General features: G+C 37.3%; 1 protein-coding gene across 2 annotated transcripts in view; it reads right to left on the bottom strand.

Annotated features, from left to right (window-relative positions):
• Positions 1-4,476: 4,476 nt before the first annotated feature.
• SREK1 (splicing regulatory glutamic acid and lysine rich protein 1) overlaps positions 4,477-25,283 on the bottom strand; it is a 35,912-nt gene continuing 15,105 nt past the window's right edge. For both annotated transcript variants that reach the window (XM_005151902.4, XM_031051506.2), the window contains 9 exons: positions 24,799-24,963; positions 23,917-24,095; positions 23,268-23,398; positions 21,719-21,833; positions 17,950-18,069; positions 15,184-15,645; positions 10,582-10,677; positions 10,021-10,156; positions 4,477-8,999 (listed from right to left, as the gene is read on the bottom strand). In XM_005151902.4, the coding sequence (XP_005151959.1) occupies positions 8,847-8,999; positions 10,021-10,156; positions 10,582-10,677; positions 15,184-15,645; positions 17,950-18,069; positions 21,719-21,833; positions 23,268-23,398; positions 23,917-24,095; positions 24,799-24,963 (1,557 nt within the window). In that variant the 3' untranslated portion in view covers positions 4,477-8,846. The remainder of the gene's footprint in view (positions 9,000-10,020; positions 10,157-10,581; positions 10,678-15,183; positions 15,646-17,949; positions 18,070-21,718; positions 21,834-23,267; positions 23,399-23,916; positions 24,096-24,798; positions 24,964-25,283) is intronic.

The following is a 25,283-nucleotide window of genomic DNA, read 5'->3' as shown; positions in this document are numbered from 1 at the left end:
TTCTTTCTGCCTCAGGACACGCAACCAGTCTGTGTTCTAAGCCAATGAAGGGCAACATTTTCAAAACAAGGCAGTGCTACAGCAACCCCAGACTACAATTAGGAAGTGTTGCTAAGTGATACACAGAACCATATTAAAAAAAGGATGTGTTGGGAAGGGAATATCATCAACTGTAGCACAATGATCCAAAAGCACCACCACCACAGGTGATATGGAAAGCTGATGTTAAAAGTTTACCAAATCACAGTGGTAAAGTCAAGTTTCTGTATAAGCCCCAAACCAGCATCCTGCCTAAGTTCCCATCTAACATCAAGGCCTCTCTCTTGCAAACTGGTTTCATTCCTCTCTCACGTTTCAACCAACTCACTTCCACATATGCAGTCCTCTTCAACCAATATAGCCATTAACCCCTCATCATCTACACATCTACACATCTCATCTTCCACTCTGTTACCTCAGAAGTTCACGCCTTCGTAATACAAAAAGAGAATGAATCTCAGAGCTCTCGCCCTCCACCCCAAAATCCAAACCCCTTCCTCCACCCAAAAGTCATAGCTTCCAACTACCTGAGCACCACGTGGTAGCAACACTTTACATGGCTTAAATTAATTGTATAAACACCATCAGTGACATTTCGTCACTCTTGTTAGGCATTTTACATTTCAAGTGTGTGCCTGGAAGTCAGAACATGAAGCAACAATAGAACCAGCAGGCTTGGAACGTTACTCAGCTTTTTATGCTCTTCTAAACCTGAGGAAGGCAGGGGACAGGAATGACACTTGACTGCTTTCATAAAGCTCCTGGGAACTATGATCTGGAAGGATGATATGGCCGTTAAAATACAAATTTTTGCCTTTATGCTTTTTATAGATATCTGTTTCTCTTCACAAAGAGCATAAAGGCAAAAATTTATTATCTTACAGGCAGAGGATGACACAGAAGCCATGAAACATGATCACTTCTACAGAGACATACCACTCTTCCCAACTGCAATTATGAGCTACTATTGAAACAAAGTTATACATCCGACAGAAGAAAGTTCTTAGGTAAAAGAAGCAGGAATTTATGTTTTGTAGTGCTTGCAACTACAAATTACCCAGGTAAAAGTGATCAAAGGGAATCTGATTTATTAGAATTAATTAACTTATGCAACACTTGGCTTCTTCCACGTAGCCATAAAAGCATGGTAAATGCCCATTTCTAAGGAATTCAGTGCAATGCAATGATCCCGGTCTAACATTTCCTTCCATCAAAAACTTCTCAAGTATACTTTAAACTAATAAATTCAGCATTGCCACACTTCAGTTGAATAAAGCAAGAATGCTAACTCCTGTTATTAAATAGAAGAGAGAACAACAGAGTATTTCAGTGACTTACTGCATGTCCCACATTACCTGAGACATGGCACTATAAAGCAGTCTCCAGTTCACATCATAAACATACAGTTGTCATCTTTCCATCCTCTTTGGAGGTTAAGCAACGGCACAAATATATCACACTCATAAGGATCTTTACTACATCAGAGGATCCCCTTGCTGATACAAATGAAACTTGGACAGATCAAGTAACACACCTTACAATTAACATCATGAACACCCAGTTGACATCTTCTGTAACACCGTCCCCTTTTCTTTGCATCTCAATAAACTCTTTAATAACTTATCTACCACAAATCTCCTTTGGCCAGAGGAAAATTTAACTGGGCACACCAAAACAAACAAAAAGCACTGCATGTTTGTTCCTTGTTAATATCTACTATCTCATAACAGCCTTCTGTTCATTCCATTTAATGGTTCATTCAGAAATACTGATCATTTGGTCTGAGGCTGATCTGTAACATGGGTTAGTATGATTTACAGTATGGTTCAGACAGGTCTAGTCCTTACCTAGCCTTGATGAGATCCTACAGAATAACTGGGATGCATAAGCTGAATATTTGTAAGGAAAATGCCATGCTCATAGAAAGACAAGTATTTAACAGTTCAGAAGACTTATTAAAGAAGTCTAAAGATGAGTAGCCCTACAAAACTGAACAAAGCAGAGAAGCAATTGTGGAAAGGACTACCTCATCACAGTAAGACAAATCTGACAAAAACAGATTATTATACATTCTTTTAATGTTCACATTTCATGTAGACAAATGCATCTGCTTTGAACTTCTAAATCCAGTAATCTGAAGCAATCCTTTAAAATATTACTTCAGTAGAATTTAAAGGTTTTCTTTAGGTTCTACCTTTAAAATGAAAGGTAAGATTTCTAGAGAGAAAACCAGGAGACAGTCTTCCCCACATCTGATACTGAAGCAGTGCATTTAAGAAAGGCCTAGCACCAATACTTGTCTGTTTTCTTAAAACAAGCAGGCAAACCAAGCCATTTACACAAGAAAGTTTGATCTTAAGACTGACACTTCTTTAGCCAATTTTCCACCCCCTCCTCTAAAGAGAACTTTTAATTACTTAACGAGATTAGGTAGCATATATTATGAATAGGTCATATATGATTTTGAATCACTGCCAAGACATCCCAATATATTTCTCAGATGTGTTTTTTCCTCCTTTCACATTCAGAGGAGCAGCATGGTAAAATGCAGTTATCTAGACTGAAGATGTGTTGACTAAATCACCTGATCAGTAGGAGTTAAACCAGCCACAAGTCTCATTACAGATATTTCTGCTCTCAAAAATCACAAGACCAGATCCCTACCAAACAAGTTATGTTGAGAAGCAGATCTCAAGCTTTTGCTCCTTAACCATTGCCTGTTATTTAGACTTTTACACATTGTACAAAACAACAGGGAAGCTTAAATGAATTTTAATATGAAAAATATCCATGGCAATAAATTGATGTGTACTGTCAGAAGCTCTGCATGAACTCCTGATCCTACTTTAAAAAGAAGAAAAAAAACCTGAGAAATACTTTATGCAGCCACATCTATTAACTTCCTGTTTGAAAGACAAACTTCCCTGGTGGAACTATGGTAGTTTTCTCTGGAGAAGAAAACACCTTGCTAGGCCAGGGGATTTAACTAAACAGTGATGATACATTAAGTTAGTTAACCCCTCACCCCCTTTCATGTAATGTTCTTGTCAGTATCAGTCCCAACAGACTTACAACACACTTGACTCTCTGGGGCAGATGTAGCCTAATAACTTTAAAAAAAATTTAAAAGAGAAAGTAGAATTGCCGCACAGCCATTTGCTGTATCTCATTCAAATTAAGTGATTTTATGACACCATTAAAACTTTGGGGCATTATTTACAAAACCACCAACAACATAATAGCATTTGAAATTCCTTTACTTGTACCATTTCATAGTTGCTTCACTAATGCAAAAATAAACTAAATTTGTTCCATTTTGGTAATGTTTATTAAACTTGAAAGACCTACTTTATTACCAGAAATAACAAACTTAGAGAAGGGAAACAGTATTTTTGCCGTTGTACTGCTTAGGTTCTTGAGGTATACCTGAGCACAGACTGTGATAGGTGCTGTGTGTAAGAAATCATAGGGTCCTTCATCAATGGGAAAAATACCAGAAGGGATATACTGATAGACTACATGAATTGTGCAAGTCAAGCTACTCTCTTGATATTTCCAGAGCAGATCACTCATTCTGTTCATTACTATGAAAACTATGCATTTATAAAGTTGTAATTTCTAAATGGCCCATAATTTACGCATCAGCGCAGCAGTAGTTCCATACCTTTGCACTAAGAAGGGTTTTATTGAGCAACAGCTCACAAGAAAGCTACTTTACTGGCAGCCTCGTTAACGACATGAAGGACTAAGAAATGAAGCTGCAATCATTCTTTTACCACTGCTGATAAGTCTTTCATTTCAAAAAAGACATACACAACATTTTTGATTGAAGATTAATTTCATTAACAAGTTTACCATGGAACATACTTCGTACATGAAAAATCTCAAGTCTTGTGTCTTTGGCATTAGGTTAACATAGAAAAATGTTAACAAATTTAAACTGAAACATACCAGAAAAGATATAAACAGCTAAAACCTTAGTTTTGCTGTCCATGTTCTCCTTTATTAAGCTCAACAATGATAAAACTACGATGACAATTTAAATAAAAAGGATTTTTTTCCTCTTGAATAGTAAGAGTTCACAGTTTCAGGAAACACTGTGGAAGCTGAAGTTTGTAGACAGCTTCTCAACTGCAGTATTTACTTAAACAATACAGAATCAAAGTATTGGAGGAGTGTCTCAAACTAGGTGGAAAGTAGCTGCCTCCACAGATCGACAGACAACTATATTAAGCTGTTTTATATTGAACAGAATATTGAAGAAATCCCCAAATGTGCTCAGATCCTGCAACAGGACTTGCCTACAAATGAAATATTCTTGAAGTAAAAATAAACACTGCATGTAAAGACATCTTTTAAAGTTTAAAATTAAACACAATCGAAAGTGTATCTTACATTAAAAAAAACAAACAAAAAAACACCTTTTCATACAGTGCCTTAGTTTTCAATATTATTTTAATTACAGTTTAAACATATAAAAATAAACCTAAGGTACAGGCTCAAAACTTTTTTTCTGTTTACATACATTAGCAACCAAAATTAAGTTTTAGATTCTCTTTAGGTAATAACGGTATCTACAGATTTCAACTGCCCACGCTCCAGCCTCTGGTGAGAAAACCACATCTTTCTGAACTAAGTGCCTACATTACTTTAGCCATTTACAGGTCTCAGCATTTGTGTCTCCAAGTCCAATTCTCACTTTTAAAATCATAATAACACCAAAAGCAATAATCAATTACTATAAAACGAGAAGTACATCAAGTGGCAGGCAGTACCCATAATATGCCCCAGTTTGCAAGTCATTGTTCAGAATTCACAATTAGCTGGTTAACTGCTATAATGCAATTTTCACACTAACATTTACAAAATTCAAGATTATTTTTGTCTGGCTTTTTTTTTCCCTTGTTTGATTACAAACTAACAAGAAGACAGGGATGCAGAGATGACTCAGTCCTAGAAAATACATACCAATCACTATCGCGTTACTGCTTGCAATAGTCATACATGAATGAAAAAAGTACAGAATAAGGACAGGTATGAAGTATAAAATTTTATCACACAAAGCAGCCTTTGCCTCTTATCTCCTCCTGAGATCAAAAGAAAATCACAGAAATCCCCAGATCTAGTAACTATTACAAAAATACCAGTACATGCTGAAGGCAACACAGAGAAGCTACCATGTAACAAACATTTGCAGTTTCAGTTATTTCAGGTACTGCCTTAGATGTAACTGGCCCAAGGAACACTAGCAAGCAATGCAAGCTATGCTAAAGGCTATGGAATTTACCTTCTTTACAATAGAGGAAACACAAGTGACCACAGCTCATTTCAGAATACAAGCTGTGCCCAGATTGCTGCTATTAGCCAGATAATTCAAAGCTAGTTCAGATGCACCGATCTGAAAGTGCCATTAAAAGAGAGCGTGTTACTAATGAGTAGGTAAAACTTACATCTCACTGGTATCTCAGGTATTCCTAATGTTTCTAGATTCTAAGTGTCTTTTTTCCCTTTAGTTCTAAAAATATTCTTTTCATATCATACTAATAATGTTTGCAATCAAAATTTCATCACATTTGCGTAAACCTATTGACTTAGATGAGCTTATCTGTCACAGCCACCTCAACTTTGAGCTTGGAATCCTGTTTCAGTCACCAGCAGTTGCCTTCGATCTTCTTTCCTCAAAAGCCTATCCGTTACCCAGAAACACTGCCGTGAAATAGCTGCAGCCACTAACAGGAACTTACACATACGTGCTTTACATGGTCTTAGCAAAATGGCAAATCACATTTCTAAGCAATTATATGCCATATTTTCAAATAAAGACTGACTCAAATGAAATTACATTTAAAACAATAACACTATCATGAACTACACTGTTCTCAAAACATCACTCCATGTAATCTCATTTATGAAGTGCAAAACCAAGCAGTCTACCATGGCAGCTCAGCATGCAAACCAATTAACAATGAAGGCAATCCTAGTGGAGTATGACCAAGTTTAATGGATGATGCACACAATCCTGCTGGAGCAAGCAGAGGCTTCATTACTGTGCTATGCTACCAGTTTGAAAACAATCAATCTTCTGCAGAAACAGGCATTTTACAGAATAGTTTTCTACTAGTGGCTTTTTTTAGGAAGAAGGGAACTGCAAAACACGTAATACAAATAGACGAAACTTTACCCTACAGATCTGCACAATATTTACAAAGCAAACCCAGAAAATATAAGATGTTTAAGAAAATATGACTTGAGGTGGGAAGTGTCTGGGTTCGGTGGTTGGTTGGTTTGTTTTTGCCTTTAAAAACAAAACAAATAAAAGGCTTTTTGTAAGGGAATTATTAATTCACAAACAATGTAACAGTGTGGTGCACATGGACTTATACGTGGGGTTAGTTAATAAGACTGCCATCCGTAACTATTTATTCCCAAAGGAACGTTGCTTAACTAACTGTACACGATCCTTTATATATTTTGCAACTGATCTATAATAACTATGCAATTTCAGGATAACAAAACTCAAGAAATCAAGCTAGTATCAGCTGAAGCACGTTACACCGAAAGAATTATAATTCCTCCCAAAGAAGAAACCCAGCTTTTCAAAGATATGATAATACCTTTGTATTTTCACTGGTATAGAGATTTCTAATAAAAGAAGCTGCATGAATGAGACCCAGATCAACTAAAAATATTCCTTTAATAAGTATGTACTAGCAGAAACGTCCCTCTAAAATACTTGATTTTATTAGTGAAATGGTACCAAAGATAACAAGTATACAAACAATCTCTTTGCTCTATGCTACTTAACACATCATAAATAAGACAGCTGTTGTTGCAAGACACATTCCTTCATAGTCTTCTTGTAAGCATACAGATTTGTCACTCTTTTATCAGAATAAGCTGTTTACCAGCCAACAGCACAAAAATGAATGTCTATACTTTACATGGTAAAGCATTTTCTATAGTCTTAAATGTACACACTGGCAAGAACATTAAATCCTACTGAGAATGAAGTGTGATTAAGCAGCTTCACAATCAAACTGGGTTTCATTGCCTTAGGAACTGGGCAAATTTTTCACTCCCTGTAATATGGGATTTTTTTTTCCTTTTTTGTTTTTAGAAGAATTCACTATGCAAAGTTAAAAAAAGCAAGTAGCTAATACACTATTGCGATTTTTTTTCAACTGTATTGTATTCAACAATAACTCTTCCTAAGAGGTAAGGCAATTAAGTCATTTGATTGTATTAAGTTGTATTAAAAATAGTAAGTTTTAAAGGAATGACTCTTAAGAAATCTCATGCAACCAATTAAGTTAGCTCTGAGAATAACCCATGTTTTAACTTGACAAAAATATTTGCTTTGTCATTCTCTCTTACGTGCTTTCTCACCAAAGAATGAACAAAACCAAAAATCTCTACCACTTAACTCCTGTGTAATTAGAATTTTCTCCCCAGATTGTTTTGCCCTTTTCTTTACATGCAATTCTTTCTGTTTAACCCAACAGATATAAGATGAGGGACAGGTCATTATTAATTAAGGCCATACAGATGTAGATTAAACATCTATAAAGGGCTGTCTTTGATGCAGGTGATCAGAAAACGCTTTGTATTCAGCAACTACTTTTGTACAGTGGTGGTCCCCAAACTGCATCTTTGCTTTTATCTATAAATCTCTTCTTAAAAAAAAAAAAGGAACTTTAGTATTTTAACAAGTGAATACAGCAACCATTCTGACAAATCATTTGCATTCTTGTCTACAGTAAGGTGGTGGCAAAACAGCAATAGAGATCATGTAAGATTTAGCTGAAAATGAGTAATAGCACATATATGTTTCTAGAAAATACCACATTTTAAGAAGGCACTAAAGCGTCTGCTTGTGCTCCCACTTTTGTTTTTAAATCAAATAAGGAAAATTTATTTTCATAATGGCACCTGTACTATTTGCAGCTGTACACACTGCAGTACGGCTGAAAACAAAAGCTGTAATTCAGATAATATGATACAGAAGTGCTCACTTCTGGAATGACAAAGAAAACAACAAAACTAAACAATCCCAAAATAACTCAGTAAATCTGACCTATTATCTATAATATAACAGTGTCCCTTTTACGAACAGAAAAGTAACATGCATTGTTCAAATACTTTAAAAGAAATATTAATTTTAGGGATATTAGTAAGAAGTTCTTTCAAATAATAAACCCCAAGAATCTCAAGCAGTAAGCAAATGAAAAACCTACTGGTCAGTGGGTATTTAACAAAAGATGTGTAAAACTGAGTTTATGTTTAAAACCCCTTTCTGTTGGGGTCATTTACAACAGAAAAAAGTGCGTATATTTACGCACTATTTCCAAGCACATCAAACAGTACACATTGAAGTTTTTGTGGATTTTTTTAACCCACAAGGTAAAACAAGACAAAATCATCAACAAGCAGAATTTTAAACAAACTTCAATGCATATCTTCAGCTTCTTTTGGGCAGTACAGGTTTACATCTTTCAGTTTCTACTTATTTGTAACAGCTCATGGCAAAACTCAACATAAATCATTTCACAAATAAGTACAGCCATCATGAGAATACATGGATTTTCAGAGATGAATAGTTTTGATGGCATCTGCCTTTTCATGGTATAACTACTGGTCCGTGCTCTCTTGCTTTACAGCAAGAAGACAACAAAGCTATCACAAGAATTGGAAAGAGCTACTAGTACTATCAACACGATCAGGTTGATTGCTTTATTTTCTTCCTCATTCTGGGAAATAAAAAGCTTTGGATTTCATTTCTTAGTTGAATCGGATGCCCACTCTTTGCTTTAAACCTCTTCTATTTTAATTGAGAGGTTTTCTTCATTTGGTTGACAGTTCCCATTCTGTTGTAGTTTGACTTCATCTGTCCTTTCTGTATCTCTGCTGTCTACTTCCTTGTCAGTTTCTGAATTCTGATCCTCTTTAGTGTGATCTTTGTCCTACCAAAAACAGAATTATTTTACAAACAAATCATATTCTTAGCATTATAGGGTATGACTTTTATGACTTCCAGCCACCTTTTGTTATTTTTGGCTCAATTTTTACACACCTATCTTGTCTTGGCAATTTTTATAGTAGAGGTGTCAGGCATTCATAAGAACTAGTCATCCAAGAAATCAAAGCCATAATCTGTCTTTACGATCAATATTAAGAACAAAGTAGCATCACAAAATCTATTAGGAACAGCTCCAGAAATTAAGATTTCTCCATATTTCCTAAATAAAATCGGATTAAGCTTTTTTCTTTCATAGTTTTTTGGCAGATACCTGATGCATTTTAACAAAGTTCGTGGATAATCACTTAAACTTGTGGGCAGAGTCACCCAAATCAGCTGTTTATAACAGCTGAATAATTCTGAGTACAACTCTTACAGGCATGCTGCTTTTCAAATGCTAAGCTTGAAAAAATCTGAAGATGTTTCTTCCCTTAATCACACTTTTTTTTTTTTCAGGAAAAATACCATACCACTCTTCCCCAGCTCTTCAACCTTACTCCTGTGGAGTCCAACATGCACACCAGGTCAAAGCAACCAGGGAGAGGCTGAATTGAACAGTGAAAGTTTATTGGAAAAGTAATCTTTCCAGCTTGACAGCCATGCTGTCCCTTAACACTTCTCCTTAGTTACACAGTCTGCTTCCTGCTGGCTCATACAGATAGGCAGTCAGCCAGGTCCTAACATAAGGAGCAAGAAAGAGAAACAAACAAAATGTTTCCATAACCTACTCATATAAGCTGCTATGTCCAGTAAAGTTCAAAAATGGAGACATATGAAACTGGCTCACTAACATACCAACTGTAGGTTTTCAGTGGCAAAAGCCACACAGAAATGGTAGCAATTTGGTAAGGAAAACAGGAGAAAAAAGAGAGGAGGAAAAGAAAGAAAAAGAAAAAATGAAATTTCAATATTGCCTCCACCAGCACTTCTTCATTCTGCTTATTACTTGGTCATACATAGCTTACCTTCAAGGTACTGGTGTGTTTGTCAGATTTCTCCTTTCCCTCTTTTTCTTTACTACTTTTTTTCTTGGAGGTGGAGCGTTCTCTTTCTCTTCTTTCATTATTTGTATCTCGCTCTCTCTTTTTTTCTTTCTTGCTTCTGTTTAACAAAATTTTTACTCATATTAGAATTTGATCAAACAGCAACAACCTTCAAGCCATTTAACTGCAAACTAAATTTTTATCTACGGGTTTTCACAAAAAACAAATCCCCTTTTCGTAAAGACAAGGACATTTTTTGACTGATAGAAGCTGAAGAATACATGTGTTCAGTATGCATGGTACTTGCAAAGAGAAAACCAAATCCACCTGTATTCAGTGAAGGGCTTTTACAGATTTGAAGCAAATCTGCATTGTTGACAGATCTGGAACTCTCCAGGTGAAAGCATACCAAAGCTCAAATTCATCATACTGTCCAACTGAAAAAGCCTGAGACTGTCAGTGCAAAAGCAGTTAACCAATGAAAATACTAAAATTTTTTGATTCTTTACTGCTCATTAATCTTTATGTTTACATCAAACTGACCTTCTTGGAGAAGGAGTTCGTGAAGACTTTCTTTTTGTTGTTTTGGATGATTTAGGAGACTTGGAGGGACTTCTACTCTTCCTTTTACGCCTTCCTCTACAGGACCAAGAAATTCAAGATCATCAAAGAATAAAAATAAGAATAAAAATAATAAAATCAGGAACCAGGTAAAAACAGAAAGACGTTAAAATAATCTGAGACAAAAAATTAAGTAAATATCCCTGAATTTAACATTTTATTATTAGCAACAATACGTGAACTGTAGAAAGAAAAAAAAATCTTATGTTTCAGATGGTGGGAAAGGGAAGGCTAGATGTGGGAAAAAAGGTTGTACCTTTCAGATTTTAGTTTTTTGTTTATTTTTACATGACAACAACAGAAACACAAATCACTAATCCTGTATTAAGTTAGAGTTTCTTCAGTCAGGAAAAGAATTAAAACTGAATGAAAAGCCACATTAAGACAAAAGGCCTAACTTTAGCAATGCAAACCTCAGCATGTAACATTACAACCTGAAGATCACTGTAATTTCAATTCAACCTGACTGAAATTTAATGCCTAAATAACAGGAGCTAGTATTCCTATTGGTTTAGAAGTAAACTGTGCAAAATGAAGCTCAAGATATTGCCAGAATTAAAATAAGAAGTCATTATCTATTGTTTCCTAGCAGTCCTTGCTCAGCAAACATAATGTTACCATTCTGCAAGACACTGAAGAGCTCATAGTATTTTACTGAACAGCTGTTTTACAGATGTATGATATATGGAGCTTGCCAAAGTTATTAGAGTCCAATCTTGAATAGAACATAACATTAAATAACTTGTTGCAAACATATCAAGATATATGTTAAAGTAAAGCAAAACCTGATCCAGTAAAGCTTCATTCAACATAAACACAGAACCTGTCTCTGTCAAAGTAACATGATTTTTTTCCTATCACCTCTTCCTCAAGCAGGAAAAGCGGATATGTAGAGCCATCAAAGAAAAACAGGGAAGTTAAAAATTAACTTCAAGATATGCTATTCTTACACATACCAGCTTTTACAATTCACACCACTAGGTGTGAGTATTTACATCTGCAACATTAAGAAAGGCCAAAAAATTAACAGTTATTAAATAAATTACAAACGGTTTTATTAAGATATGCCTTGTATTACTATCTGGATTGACACATTGACAATATCATCTACCATGACCTCCTCAAGCTGCACAGGACAAAAATTCATAACTATTTTGTTCAGCAAGCTCTTCCAGTTTGACTTAATCTTTGGTAAACAAAAATACAAAGTGGCCTCAGGATCATTGAGAAAATAACAAAATCACTAATCAACTTCTCACTAATTAACACACATTACATTTTTAACAGCTTCACATTTATCACCACCTTTTTCAATACAAGGATACTGAAAACTGATGCATTACACTGACAGTGCTCCCACTCAGGCTACAATGAGTATATCCCCACTAAATGAAGTGGGGATAAATAAACTATAGCATACATATCTGTGAGTAACTAAGTGCCTTAGCATTTGTGTTCATGATACAAATTGTTTATTCATGAAATCTAATTTTCAGTTTCTGCTTTTCATATTTCAAGTTGAAGAGCTTTAACTGTCTTACAGTATTCGTTCCCATCTCCGTCACATTTGTCTACACAAAGATGTGTGTGCACGTATTTAACAATGTTAAGAAATACTAACACAGCAGAACTTGAGAAAAAACAAGTCCAAATACTGTAAAAGTGATTCTGTGCCTCTTAGTCATAAACAGAACTAACATTCCATAACTATCTTCTCTGCTACCTTGTAAATATTTGTCGGAAAAGGAGTCAGTTCTTCCTCTTCCTCTGGTCTGTCCCACTTTCTTCAACTAGGAATCACAGTCATCTAGTTTCTAGTACCTGCAGCATGTTGTCTGTCAATAAAGCAAGGTCAGTTGCCGCCTAGTTCTCAGAAGGTCCTGGATGTCCAACTCTACCTTCACCTCTTCTCCAAAAAGGTGACTTATTTGTCCATTATTTTACACTCATCCTGTAAGGATTAGCAATCACATCTCAGTGCTGCACTGGTAAATTGGGACAGCTGAAATGCTACTTCAACTCCTATTTCAACTAGGCAACGTCAATCACCAAAGTGAGCAGATATCCCCAAATGCAAGCTAACTGGGACTTTGTAATCCAGCCTATTCACAATTACTTCTCAGAGAATAACAGAATTACTGAGGTTGGAAGAGCCCTCTGGAGACCAGCTTGTCAAACCTCTCCACCACCAACCTAAAAAGAGGGTCAACTAGAGCAGGGTACTCAGGGCCACATCCAGGCAGATTTTTACTATCTCCAAAGAAACTCTACAATCTCTCACCATAACTGGGTCCAGTTTGCCTAGGGGAAAAAAAAAAACCAAAACAAAAAACCACCCAAACCAAAATAACACAATTCAAGCACTGGAAGAAAGTCTTTATTTCCCGTATGTCAGTATGTGCCTACTGCCTCTTAGCCTGTCACTGGCCCTCACTGGCTGTCTTCTTCACACTCTCCCAGCAGGTACTCATATGCACTGATAAGATGTTCTCTCAGCCTTCTCCAGACTAGACAATTCCAGCTCCCAGTCTCTCCTTCTATGACAGGTGTTCCAAGCCCTTTACCAGTTTTGTGGCCTTCCACTGGACTCACTCTAGTACATCTGCAACTCTCGTACTGGGAAGCCCAAAACTAAATGCAAAATTCAGATGTGGCCTCACCAGTGCTGAGGGGAAGAATTACCTTCCTTGCCCTGCTCACAGCACTCTGCCTAATGCAGAGCAGGATACTGCTGACCTAGTCAGGATCCCCAGGACCTTTTCCACCAGCCAGCCTTCTAGTCAGTCATCATTCTGTACTGGTGTGACAGTTTGCCTACCCAGGTGCAGGATTTGAGCTTTTCTTTGCTCAAACTGACACACCAGCCCATTTTTCCTGTCAATGTTTCTCTGCATGGCAGCCCATTCCTCTGGCGTACAAGCCTCTCCCCTCAGTTCTGTATTGCCCGCAAACTTGCTGAGGGTGCACTGTCCACTGATAAAGACGTTCAACAGTATCAGTTCCAGTATTGATACAGTAAGGATAATGCTATGTCCAAAGAAAGAGTAACAAATCCATGTCAAAAAAAAGTGTTTCTTTCATCCTCTGTATTCAAAGGAGCATTGTCCTTGTTTAGTAATGTCTCTATTAAAAAAAAAACAACAAAAAAAAACCTTCGTATCAAAGTAGAGTTTTACACTGTGATTCCACTAGAACAGATGCACTAATTTGCACTAGAATCCTCTACTCTCTTAAAATAACAAGATTCTTAAATGGAGCATTACTGTTGCAAACTAGAGTATGAATTTTTGGCGGCATCCAGCTACATACACTTGCTGTTTGATGTTAAGAACTATGTCTTCCACCAAGTTTCTTATATAAGCTACATATTGTCAAAATCTTAAATCTTTTTTCTACACTTACCTAACTGAAAATGTTATGCTTTCAAAGCTGGCAGAAATACCTCTACTCTCTGTAGGTCTTCAACCCATGAAATAATGTTAAAAATGCACTAAAACAGGAAGCTGCAAATGCTCAAGGGCAGCACAGTATTTTGCCCATCAATCTCAAAAATAACATGGACTGCTTTGTATGAGCCAAGCACTCCTGAATTTTGAGGACTGTGGGAATTTTGTTTTTGTCTATTAAGATGATTGTAGTATGTAGAACTTTTCATCCAGCATTTCCTTCTCTACTGTAGACAAATAAAATTTATCTAAATTTGATGTATGATATTACTGAACTCCCAATACCTGAGATATTCAGAAAGTACTTTTTCCACCAAAGCTTCTGAACTTAAGTTAGCCACAACACTCTAGATTATGCATGAGTTGGTCCACTCACAGAGCTGATCATCAATCTCACAGCCACCTTTTGCTGTACTTAATTTATCCAGACTCCCACCCAGTTCAGCCTCCCTCAGAGGCAAAAACAACAGCTACATTGTTTTCATGTTTGCTATCAGCATCATTAAGGAATGCTACTTTTCACTTGTACCTAGCCATCTACCAGCAAAACAATGTATGCTTATCTTCCAAGTGAGATACCAATCTTCCAAATGGCTAGCCAGCCAAGTGATACGCTCGCTTCCTGCTGGTACAGCCATCCAACTAAAGAGTGACAAATACCCAACTGTTCACAAGATGCACAGATCAACACTATACAGTATGTAAGAAACCAAGGAGCTACATAACAGTAACTCAGATTTTCATCAGGACAAAGACTATGTGTGATTTTGCTTTATCAGAACTTTTGGATGGCTTCAATGCAGAGAAATGGCACAAGAAGCATTCTACTTACTGTCCTTAAGGACTATACTAAATGGTTGTGTGAAAGGCAAGCACCAGCAGCCCAACAAGAAACTATGCTTTATCAGGCATCATACAGAGCTCTTTGCCATAGATTTTACTTTACAGGAAAATCCACAAAACAAATAATACAAATTAAATTAGTAAAAGACATGGTGATACTAATATACTAAAACTAGGATGGTGCCTTATTACACTGACAAGTCAAGAAAGGCATGAAAAAAAAATCTAAACAAACCTGCTCGAGCTACGAGATCTTCTTGAGGAACTATAGCTTCTTGGGGGTGTTCTGGATCTCTTCTCTTTCTTCTTTTTATCATCTCTCTCTTTTTCTCGCTCTTTCTCCTTATCCCCATCTTTTTCTTTCTCTCTTTCCCTCTCTTTGTCCTTATCTCCTTCCTTGTCCTTAATTTTCTCTCTGTCCTTCTCTCCTTCTTTCTCAGCATCTTCCTTTTCCTTGTCCTGGTCTACCTCTTCCCTGGCTTTTTCCTTCTCCTTATCTTTCTCCTTATCCTTGTCCCTGTCCTTATCCTTGTCTTTGACTCGCTCCCTATCTTTGTTTCTCTCTTTATCTCTCTCCCTGTTTCTCTCTTTATCACGTTCTCTATCTTTGTCTCGGTCTTTTTCCTTGTCTCTGTCTCTCTCTTTCTCTTTGACTTTTTCTTTTTCCTTGACCTTTTCTTTGTCTCTTTTCTTGTCCCTGTAAAAAGCCAAACACAAATACATTAATTCATCCTTAAACTTCCAATTAAAATTACAACTCTTTAGTGTACATTAACTGCTCAAGGTAAAGTATGTGTCTCTGTTGAAAATAATTCAGTATTTTAAATTTCCAGCCCTGTTCGGCATGAAGGAAATGTTATATAGCCAAAAAAACTTTGGAAAACAAATTGGAGAAGTGGAGGCCAAAATCAAATCAAACTGTGATCTTCAGAGCAATGTTACTACACCCGGAGAAAACATATCTCTTCACTTCACAGTTATGTTATACATACATAAGCTTTCTACATTTTGTCAGAAGACAAACTCTGAAGTCTGTAAATCCACACTGAAAGTGTGTCCACATAAAATGGACTGCAGATTAACAAGCCCCACATGATTAATGACAGCTGATTGATATAAGTCTATTTCTACGGTGTCCTCTCACACAGATATCCTGGAACTGCTTGGAAATCCAACACCAATTAATACACAGAAATAATCTAACAGGAATAAAATTTCACCAAATGAATTCCCTCAAAAGGCAAATGTAAGGTCAAAACTCAAGACAATTCAGTCATCTGTAATGTCATTAGGAATTCAAAAGTTGTTGAAAAATTGTTAATACAGTAATATACTAAACCAGAAGCAAGAACAACAGAAAAAGTCAGCTTCTCTGGGACAGGCAGTATGATACATGTTCATGAAAAGAAGAGTGAGGAAAATGACAACTGATGTTCTAGTCATCAAGGCAAACAAAAACTGTAGCTCACAGGTTTGGCTGGAAGATTGCATTTCTATATAGCATTATTTGGAAATGCAATACTCCATCTTTTATTTTTTTAAACAGATTCATGACTCCTAGACCTGCCCCTCAGACATATGAAAACGAACAATTTTTCAGAGAGAGAAAGAAGAGAAAGCACAAGAAGAGAAGTTGGTTAGCAGGCCTTTGCATGTCCAAGAGAGCTGGACTGACAGAACTTGCTGTGTCTACTGGCTCTGGTACCTATTCTAGGATTTTTAAGGTTTGTTAAAGAGACTCCTCCCCACACAAAAGGTCCTAAGCAGAACCCCTACCTTTCTTCAACAAAAGGAGTGCTTGTCTGTATCTTCTTCAAAACTGTTAATAAAACAGTAGGCTGTTGTATGCTCTGTGACCTGACAATTTTGCTTCCTACCAAGTTTTGGAAAATACTCTTTAGAAGTCTCAGAAAAAGAATGTAAGATCTTAAAGATGAAACAGCACACAACTGCTGCAGCAGCAGTCTCACAATTAGCCAAGAAATGCCTTTCACTTAATATATCACAGAGATTTTACTGAACTTCCCCCTTCCAGTATGTAGGTATCTCAAAAAGTTCCAAATAGCACCAGAGAATCAAAGGATACACCACTAAGGCCCAGCTAGGTAGGTAACTTACTCCTGTTTCCTAATGTCCAAAGATCTGCAGTTCTCTTTTCCACAAAACCTCTTCCCTCAAAAAATAAGAGGCAACTGCACAACCTGAGCACAAAGCTCCCTTTAAATCAATCAGGGGAATTACAGAGATGAAACAGAAAGAAAAGTACCAAGACTTCTATTCATGAAGCTGCTTTCACAGGGACATTTGTTTTGTGAATATTCACCACTTCATCCCTCAGAAAATAATGTTATCTTGTTGGAATTTCTCAGTTCAGTAATTAGCCTACCAGACTTAAAAATTAACAGACTAGGTAAAATACAGATATATTAGACCCTGAAATACAAATATGCTGCAACAGACACATGCTTTTGTGTCCACATTATCATATGGCCAGTAAGAGACAGCCAAAGGCAACAATAAAGGCTTGCACACAAAACATTTATACATGCTCTCAGAATGCGATATCAAGTTCATCCTGAATCCAATCTTCTCAACAGATAAAGACTGAACAGTCATTCTCCACTTTTCTGTGGGCTGCACATGCTACTGAAAATTCTCAATCTATTGGTTAAAGTCTGGCAATTAAAGCGAGCTGTTTTCAGCTGTTTTATTGTAATTGTAGGCTAGATTATCAAAGATTAGGTACCTTAGTATGGTAGTTTAACCTCCATGGGCATCATATGAGCTACTATGAAGAAAATCAACTTTATCCCAGCCAAAACCAGTACATGCTGCATTAAAATTTGCTATTATTTTGTCCCACAGATAAAGCCTATGGAGAGGCTAAAGCTTATAGAGATTCCACCCTTTACCATCACCTGAAAGGTCTGCTAGATTTTTTTCAAGTACTCTGTATTGTGTACTAAGAGCAACAGTATCATTTCACAGGAATGGAACTCACCGAGAACGAGAGCGACTTCTTGATTTCCGCCTTTCCCTAGATCTAGAACGTTTTTTCACAGGACTTCTGGACCTGCGTCTGTCCTTGTGTCTTGAGACTGATCTGTTGCCAGATCTACTTCTGTATTAACAATGCCAGAAGAAAAACAGTTTAATACTGAAACTTCATCAAAATTAGGTCAATCAAGAAAGGAAAAAAAACATAAATTTTGCCTCATTACATAAAATAGTAAAAGACTTACACCTCAGTAATACATTGCGTACCAACATTTTTGCTGATACTTCATGATTCACCAGTTGCAAAAGCCCTCCTTTGAAACAAGTGCACCATTTAAGTAATACCCATGTTTCCTAATAACTTCTATGAACATTCTGGAAAATATTAATTCATATCATACTAGAGTATCTGTCCTTAGTAAATTACAGCACATAAAATCTACTGTAGACAATTTCTAGCAGCTTGAAAAAAAAAATAGTTAGATTTTGTTTCTTTTCCAGGCTTAGTAACTTACTGCAGTCTTGGTCATTCAAGAAAGATGACTTTTAACTGGTCTCTTTTTGCCTTAGTCTCCAGACTTTCAATTTAAATTAACTTAAAAAAACAAACCAACCAAACAAACAAACAACCTGAAGAACAAACACTATCTGTGATTCAGGCATTTAGTCATGTTATCTTTTCAGCTGAAAAGATTTGTTAGCATAGGTTTCCATTATAAGAATTCTGAAACAATGAGCATTTACTAAATGATAAATACGTAAGGCAAATAACATGCAGATACTGACAAAAATTCTATTAAAGTCTTCTGATATATGCAGTCACAGATTTGATGAAGAAATTAAGACTCTTGAAGTACTGTATTTTTTTTTCCAAAATATTCCCTGTTTTTGGAAGATCATACTCCCTAGGAAAGCAAAATAAAAAGCTGAATTGAAACATAAAGTTTCAAACCCCCACATCATTAGACACTCTGCCTGAGAGGTTATGGTGCTATGAAGTCTAACTTACCAAAGACAGAAACGCCAATAAATCCTTAAGAACATGAAGGTACAAAAAATACCAATTCAATCTGTCATCTGGAGCTCAAGACACAGAGACATATAACCCAAGAGGTGAAGCAACCATTTTTTTTACCTACAGCTTTGCATCCCTTATCAACACACAAACTTAACAACACAGCAAATTAATTATGACTGAGCCAAAATACAACTGTGAATCAATTTTATATCATAGGGATTAAAAGTGTTCTATAAAACAGTAAATCTGTGGTGAGGATAGTTTAGTCTTAGTGATTAAGTAGGCTCAATGTATTAGACTGTCCTTTTTTCAGCATATTTTCAAAACACACTGTAATAGTGGTAAATCATTTAAAAAAACACCCAAACCAAGTCTTAATCTAGGAATTTTATTTCCTCTCATATTCCAAAGCCTGTTTTGGAATTGAACAAATTTGGCAAAGCAAACAAAACTGGAGAATTAAAAGCTACGCGTAAAGCCTTTTTCTTATGCTTTAAAAAGCCATAGTTTTACGTTACAGTACAGTAAATAAAAATACTGCATTCACTAAATCAGTATTTAGAAGTTCAGGACATCAGGAACATTCTACTAGAAAAATCAGCCAGCCAATTAGAAAAATGACACCAGGGTGTAGCTGGTGCAGTGCTGTGTTTTCGACTTTCAGCCTGGGAACAACACTGATAACACCAATGTTTTTAGTTGTTGCTCAGTGTGTTTTCTCTGATCAAGGACCTTCTGAGTCTCACGCTCTGCCAGGGAGGAGGAGAAGCCGGGAGGAAGCACAGACATGACACCTGACCCAAACTAGCCAAAGAGGTATTCCATACCACAGCACGTCATGACCCCTATATAAACTTGGGGGACTTACTTGGAAGGGCTAGACTGCTACTCGAATCAGGCTGGGTATTGGTTGGTGGGTGGTGAGCACCTGTATTCTCTTCCCTTATCATTATTATTAGTGGTGGTAGCAGTATTAGTTTTGTGTTATACTGTAGTTACTGGACTGTTCTTATCTCAACCCATGGCAGTTACATTCTTTCAGTTCTCCTCCCCATCCCTGTGGGTGCAGGACGAGGAAAAGGAGGGAGTGAGAGAGCGGCTGCATGGTTATGAGTTATCAGATGGACTTAAACCACGCCAGGGTATTAACAGTAAACTAAATGTACGACACGCAAAATAATTTTATTATTTCCTTTTAGAATACAGGTCACAAGATACGACTACGCTACCTGTCACAAAATGTCATGAAGCCACAGAACTTAGAATCATAGAATAGTTAGGGTTGGAAAAGACCTTAAGATCATCTAGTTCCAACCCCCCTGCCATGGGCAGGGACACTTCACAATAAACCATATCACCCAAGGCTTCATCCAACCTGGCCTTCAACACTGCCAGGGATGGAGCATTCACTACCTCCCTGGACAACCCATTCCAGTGCCTCATCACCCTCACAGCAAAGAATTTCTTCCTTATATCCAGTCTAAACCTCTGCTGTTTAAGTTTCAACCCACTACCCCTTGTCCTATCACTACAGTCCCTAATGAATAGTCCCTCCCCAGCATCCCTGTAGGCCCCCTTCAGATACTGGAAGGCTGCTATGAGGTCTCCACGCAGCCTTCTCTTCTCCAGGTTGAACAGCCCCAACTTTCTCAGCCTGTCTTCATATGGGAGGTGCTCCAGTCCCCTGATCATCCTCATGGCCCTCCTCTGGACTTGTTCTAACAGCACCATGTCCTTTTTATGTTGAGGACACCAGAACTGTACACAATACTCCAAGTGAGGTCTCACGAGAGCAGAGTAGAGGGGCAGGATCACCTCCTTTGACCTGCTGGTCACGCTCCTCTTGATGCAGCCCAGGATACGGTTGGCTTTCTGGGCTGCAAGCGCACACTGAAATCGGCTCACATTCATTTTCTCATCAACCAACACCCCCAAGTCCTTCTCTGCAGGGCTACCATGAATTTCCTTTTTGCCCAACCTGTAGCTGTGCCTGGGATTGCTCTGACCCAGGTGTAGGACCTTGCACTTGGCATGGTTAAACTTCATGAGGTTGGCATCAGCCCACCTCACAAGTGTGTCAAGGTCCCTCTGGATGGCATTCCTTCCCTCCAGCATATCAATGGAACCACATAGCTTGGTGTCATTGGCAAACTTGCTGAGAGTGGACTCAATCCCATTGTCCGTATCAGCGACAAACATATTAAACAAGACTTGTCCCAACACCAATCCCTGAGGGACAACACTTGTTACTGGTCTCCAGCTGGACATTGAACCGTTGACAACTCTTTGTGTGCTGCCGTCCAGCCAGTTCTTTATCCACCGAGTGGTCCACCTATCAAATTGATGTCTCTCCAATTTAGAGACAAGGATGTCATGTGGGACAGTGTTGAACGCTTTGCACAAGTCCAGGTAGATGACATCAACTGCTCCACCCCTGTCCATCAGTTCTGTAGCCCCGTCATAGAAGGCCACCAATTTGGTCAGGCAGGATTTCCCCCTAGTGAAGCCATGCTGGCTGTCACCAAGCACCTTGCTCTTTTTCATGTGCCCTAGCATGCCTTCCAGGAGAATCTGCTCCAAGGTTTTGGCAGGCACAGAGGTGAGACTGACTGGTCTGTCAGTCAATTTCCCGGGTCATCCATTTTCCCCTTCTTGAAAATGGAGGTTATGTTTCCCTTTTTCCAGTCATCAGGAACTTCACCCAACTGCCATGATTTTTCAAACCTCTTAGTATAAAAATAAAACCCACACCTACCTGTGTTTTGAGTGTGATCTTTTCCTCCTAGATCGGGATTTTGAGCTAGACCTGGATTCTGAACGAGAATGGGAACGAGATCGACCGCCTTTTCTTTCACTGCTCTTTCCAGACTCTGAGAGGAAAAAACCACTTTGCAGTGTAAGCTCAGAACATTTAAAGATCCCAGTTAACAATCTGGCACAAGTGGAATGTACCACATATAGTGCAAGGGGCCTACTCTTTGCACATCTTCCTTCTTTGCAAATATCCTTCAGAAACATCCAAGAAAGTCATTGCATATACTCGTTGAGTGCAGCCATCCTGCAGCAGTACACATAAACCAGATAATTATAAACAGCTAGTTCTATAGGAATTGGATTTATGTTGCTGCCACAATGCACAAGATCACAACATGTTTTTAAAAATAACCTGAGAAGAATTTAGAGGACACAATTTTGAAAACAGGCATAAAATGTAAATAGTAATTAGCACTTCCTGTACTTTTTTTTGATATTTCAACCACTGTACAATAAATATTGAAGTTTTATTCCTCAAACACTGTTTTGAAGAGATGGAGAGAACAGGGTGAAATGTTTGATCCAAAAGGCGGGAAGTCAATAGAAACCTTAACTGTGACCTCCCCAGATTTTGGCTCAGACTCTGTAAGATTGTTATTCATCTGCTTAACACAGAGGAAACATTAGAATCACTTTTCTTCCAACCCTAAAAAAACACCGTAATACTCAACCACCACCACCCCACAAAAAAAATAAATACCAAGACTCCAGAGTATCTAACTTACATTAAGACAATATCTGGGTTTGTTGGCAAGAAGAATGGCAAAATATCGCTAATGAAAAAGGAGGATTTCATCTGCAAGTTTAACAATTGGGATTTTTTTTATGCTGTGGTTTTGCAATCAGTTTACACCAGCATAAATCAGCAAGGGAATGTCTAACCTCTCAACCCACCAATGCCTTCCTCCTGACCTGGCATCTCAGTATTAACAGGGATTAAGAAATCAATCTGGATGAAAAATGTCCTTTACAATACATTAAATTCTATCCCAGATTCCTACTCTGATGTCACTTGCTATGACGATGCACAGAGTCTTGAGCCAGCATGAAAGAGCATAGCACGGGGACAAAATTAATATGCTGCAGATAAGGAAAGCATAATGTCACTGCTTTCAAAATCCTGCTATCTCCCTCTGACCATGAAACTATGTTCTTAAAGGGTGTTAGAGGAGTACAAAACAAAATGTAAAATATTTTCCTTTACAAGTTTGTAAGCACTTTGAGCTTACAAAAAACATTTGTTATTAATTTAGAATTAACTTTGCATTTTTTAAAACATTCAGTGAGCATGTATCTGAAAATAAGACACAATGAAAGAGTCAGCTTCATGCCACTGCTTTGTTGCACCAACACAATTCTGATTTTCTTTTTGCCAACACTGAATTGTTCACTTTCAAGTACCTTTTTTCCCGTGTTTGAAAATGCTCTTAAAAGCACTCCCAAGGTACACACATAATATGTGTGCTAGGTAAGGAGCATAATATACCTACCTGGCTCAATAGCAGCAGATATGAAAGACTGGGCTTCCCTGACTCTCTTCATCACTTCTTCCAGTTCCTTGGCAGCAGCTTGTGGTGTCATTTCAGGAGGCTTCACTATTGCATTATTGGAGTGATTTATTCTAAATTAGGAAAAGTACCTTTAAATCTCAAACACTTGAAAATGAAAAAATAACTAAGAAAACACCTCACCTTCCAAGTACAATTAAAAACTTCAAAGTTCATCAAAACTACAGATGTGTCCTGAAGTTTGTCTATTCTAAGAATCAGAAATGTCTTTTATTGCTTTCAAATCTTAACATGTTTAAATAAATGCAGAACAGTATTTCTGTGTTAAAAGTATTTTCTACTAGAAGTCTAGGAATCTATTTCTCTGTTTCAGACAGAATCTCTGTGTTAAGGCCTATTAATTACATACACATCACATAGTAATCTTAGTTAGTACTAAAGACTTATGCCATTCATATTCTTCTGAGAGAAGCTTTGAAACTGGAATTTATAAAAATGTTCCATTTTGCTAATAGGTCCTTATATTGAAAAAAATATCATCACAGCAGTTTCCTGTACATCAAAGTCATAAATGTAGAAGCATAGAAAGAAATCTCTCATTCAACAGTCATACCAATAATTAATTTCTTACTTCAGTGGCCTGTCTCCAAACATAACTCCATTAAAGGCAAGAGCTCGAGGTACAGAATTTTGGTCTGCAAATTCCACAAAAGCAAATCTTGTTGGTTGTGTCTCATCACCTGCCATTCGCACAAATTTGACTTCTCCAACTTGCTTAAAGAATTCAAGCAGCTGATCTGCTGTTGTAGTCTAGAAAGAATCAAAGAGCTCAGCTGAAGTGAAATATACAATGAAAACCACTTATCCAGTATATCAGGCCATCTGCTTTCCTACTAGCTTCCAGCTTGTTTTATTTTATTGCAATCAACAGTACTTTCACACTCTAGTAGCTAATTTAGCAGTCAAAAAAACCTCCAAATAAAATAGCTACAGTGCCATCAGTCAAAACCCAACTGTTTTTCAATTAATAAAATCAACTGCTAAAAAATAAAAAAAAGAACCAACTGCTAAGTTTCTGACAGACCTAACTTTCATGTTATAGAAACTCAAAGGTATTTATGCTACTATATCAACTCCCACTAGCACACACCATTCCACCTTGCTACAGTTGAGCCATTGCACAGTGTTGATCTCACAACTTCAGAGAGAGGCACTGCTCAGCTAACACAACCCAGCTGTATATTTGATCAACACACAAAACTGTAAGTGTGCTTTTGCAATTCAGCTACAGAGTGATTTCTTTCATGTCCTGCCAGAATGCTCCACAGCTTGGTCTCATATGATTGGCACAGGTGCATTCAAAATTCAAAATACTACCAGTAACCAAAAAATTACTATTTTTTAATTCCTACTGTTATCAACAAAACCTCTTTTTTTAACACATAGGATTAGAATTCATAAACTGCAATTCTACACTTTCCATTAATATTTCCATTACACAAAAACCAGCTACCTGTGAATTCAAGTTTCCAACATAGACTGTTCTCCTGATTTCATCAATTTTGGATGGATCCACATTCCCCATAATTGGTGGCTGTGGTATTTCTCCCAGAGCCGTAATGTTAGGGTCCAATGCTGCTGCTGGTATAGCTCCCAAAGTGCCAAGTGAAACACCAAGCTGGAAAACACAAAAATCCAATATGCTTTGCAACCAAGCACTGGTGGAAGATACTTCACTTATTAACACTTACTTGTCTTGTGCATTTCTGTAAAAATAAATCTAATGAATACAGACAACACTTTAAGGTCCCAGCTGAGCACTTTTTTTACAGAATAAAAATCAATGCATAAATAACTTCCTATAGTTACAGTTTTCTGTGTGCTGTTAACATCTTATTAAAGAGGTCTGGCCAGCAATGCACTGTATCAATCAAAAAACAAATTGGCCTGAACTTCTAACAGATCAATTTGATTGAGACACCTCCAGACACTGCTCTT

This window comes from Melopsittacus undulatus, chromosome Z, assembly GCF_012275295.1.
Source record: "Melopsittacus undulatus isolate bMelUnd1 chromosome Z, bMelUnd1.mat.Z, whole genome shotgun sequence".
Classification (NCBI taxonomy): Eukaryota; Metazoa; Chordata; class Aves; order Psittaciformes; family Psittaculidae; genus Melopsittacus; species Melopsittacus undulatus.
Note: the sequence above shows the minus strand (reverse complement) of the source record. Positions and strands in the feature narration are given on the sequence as shown.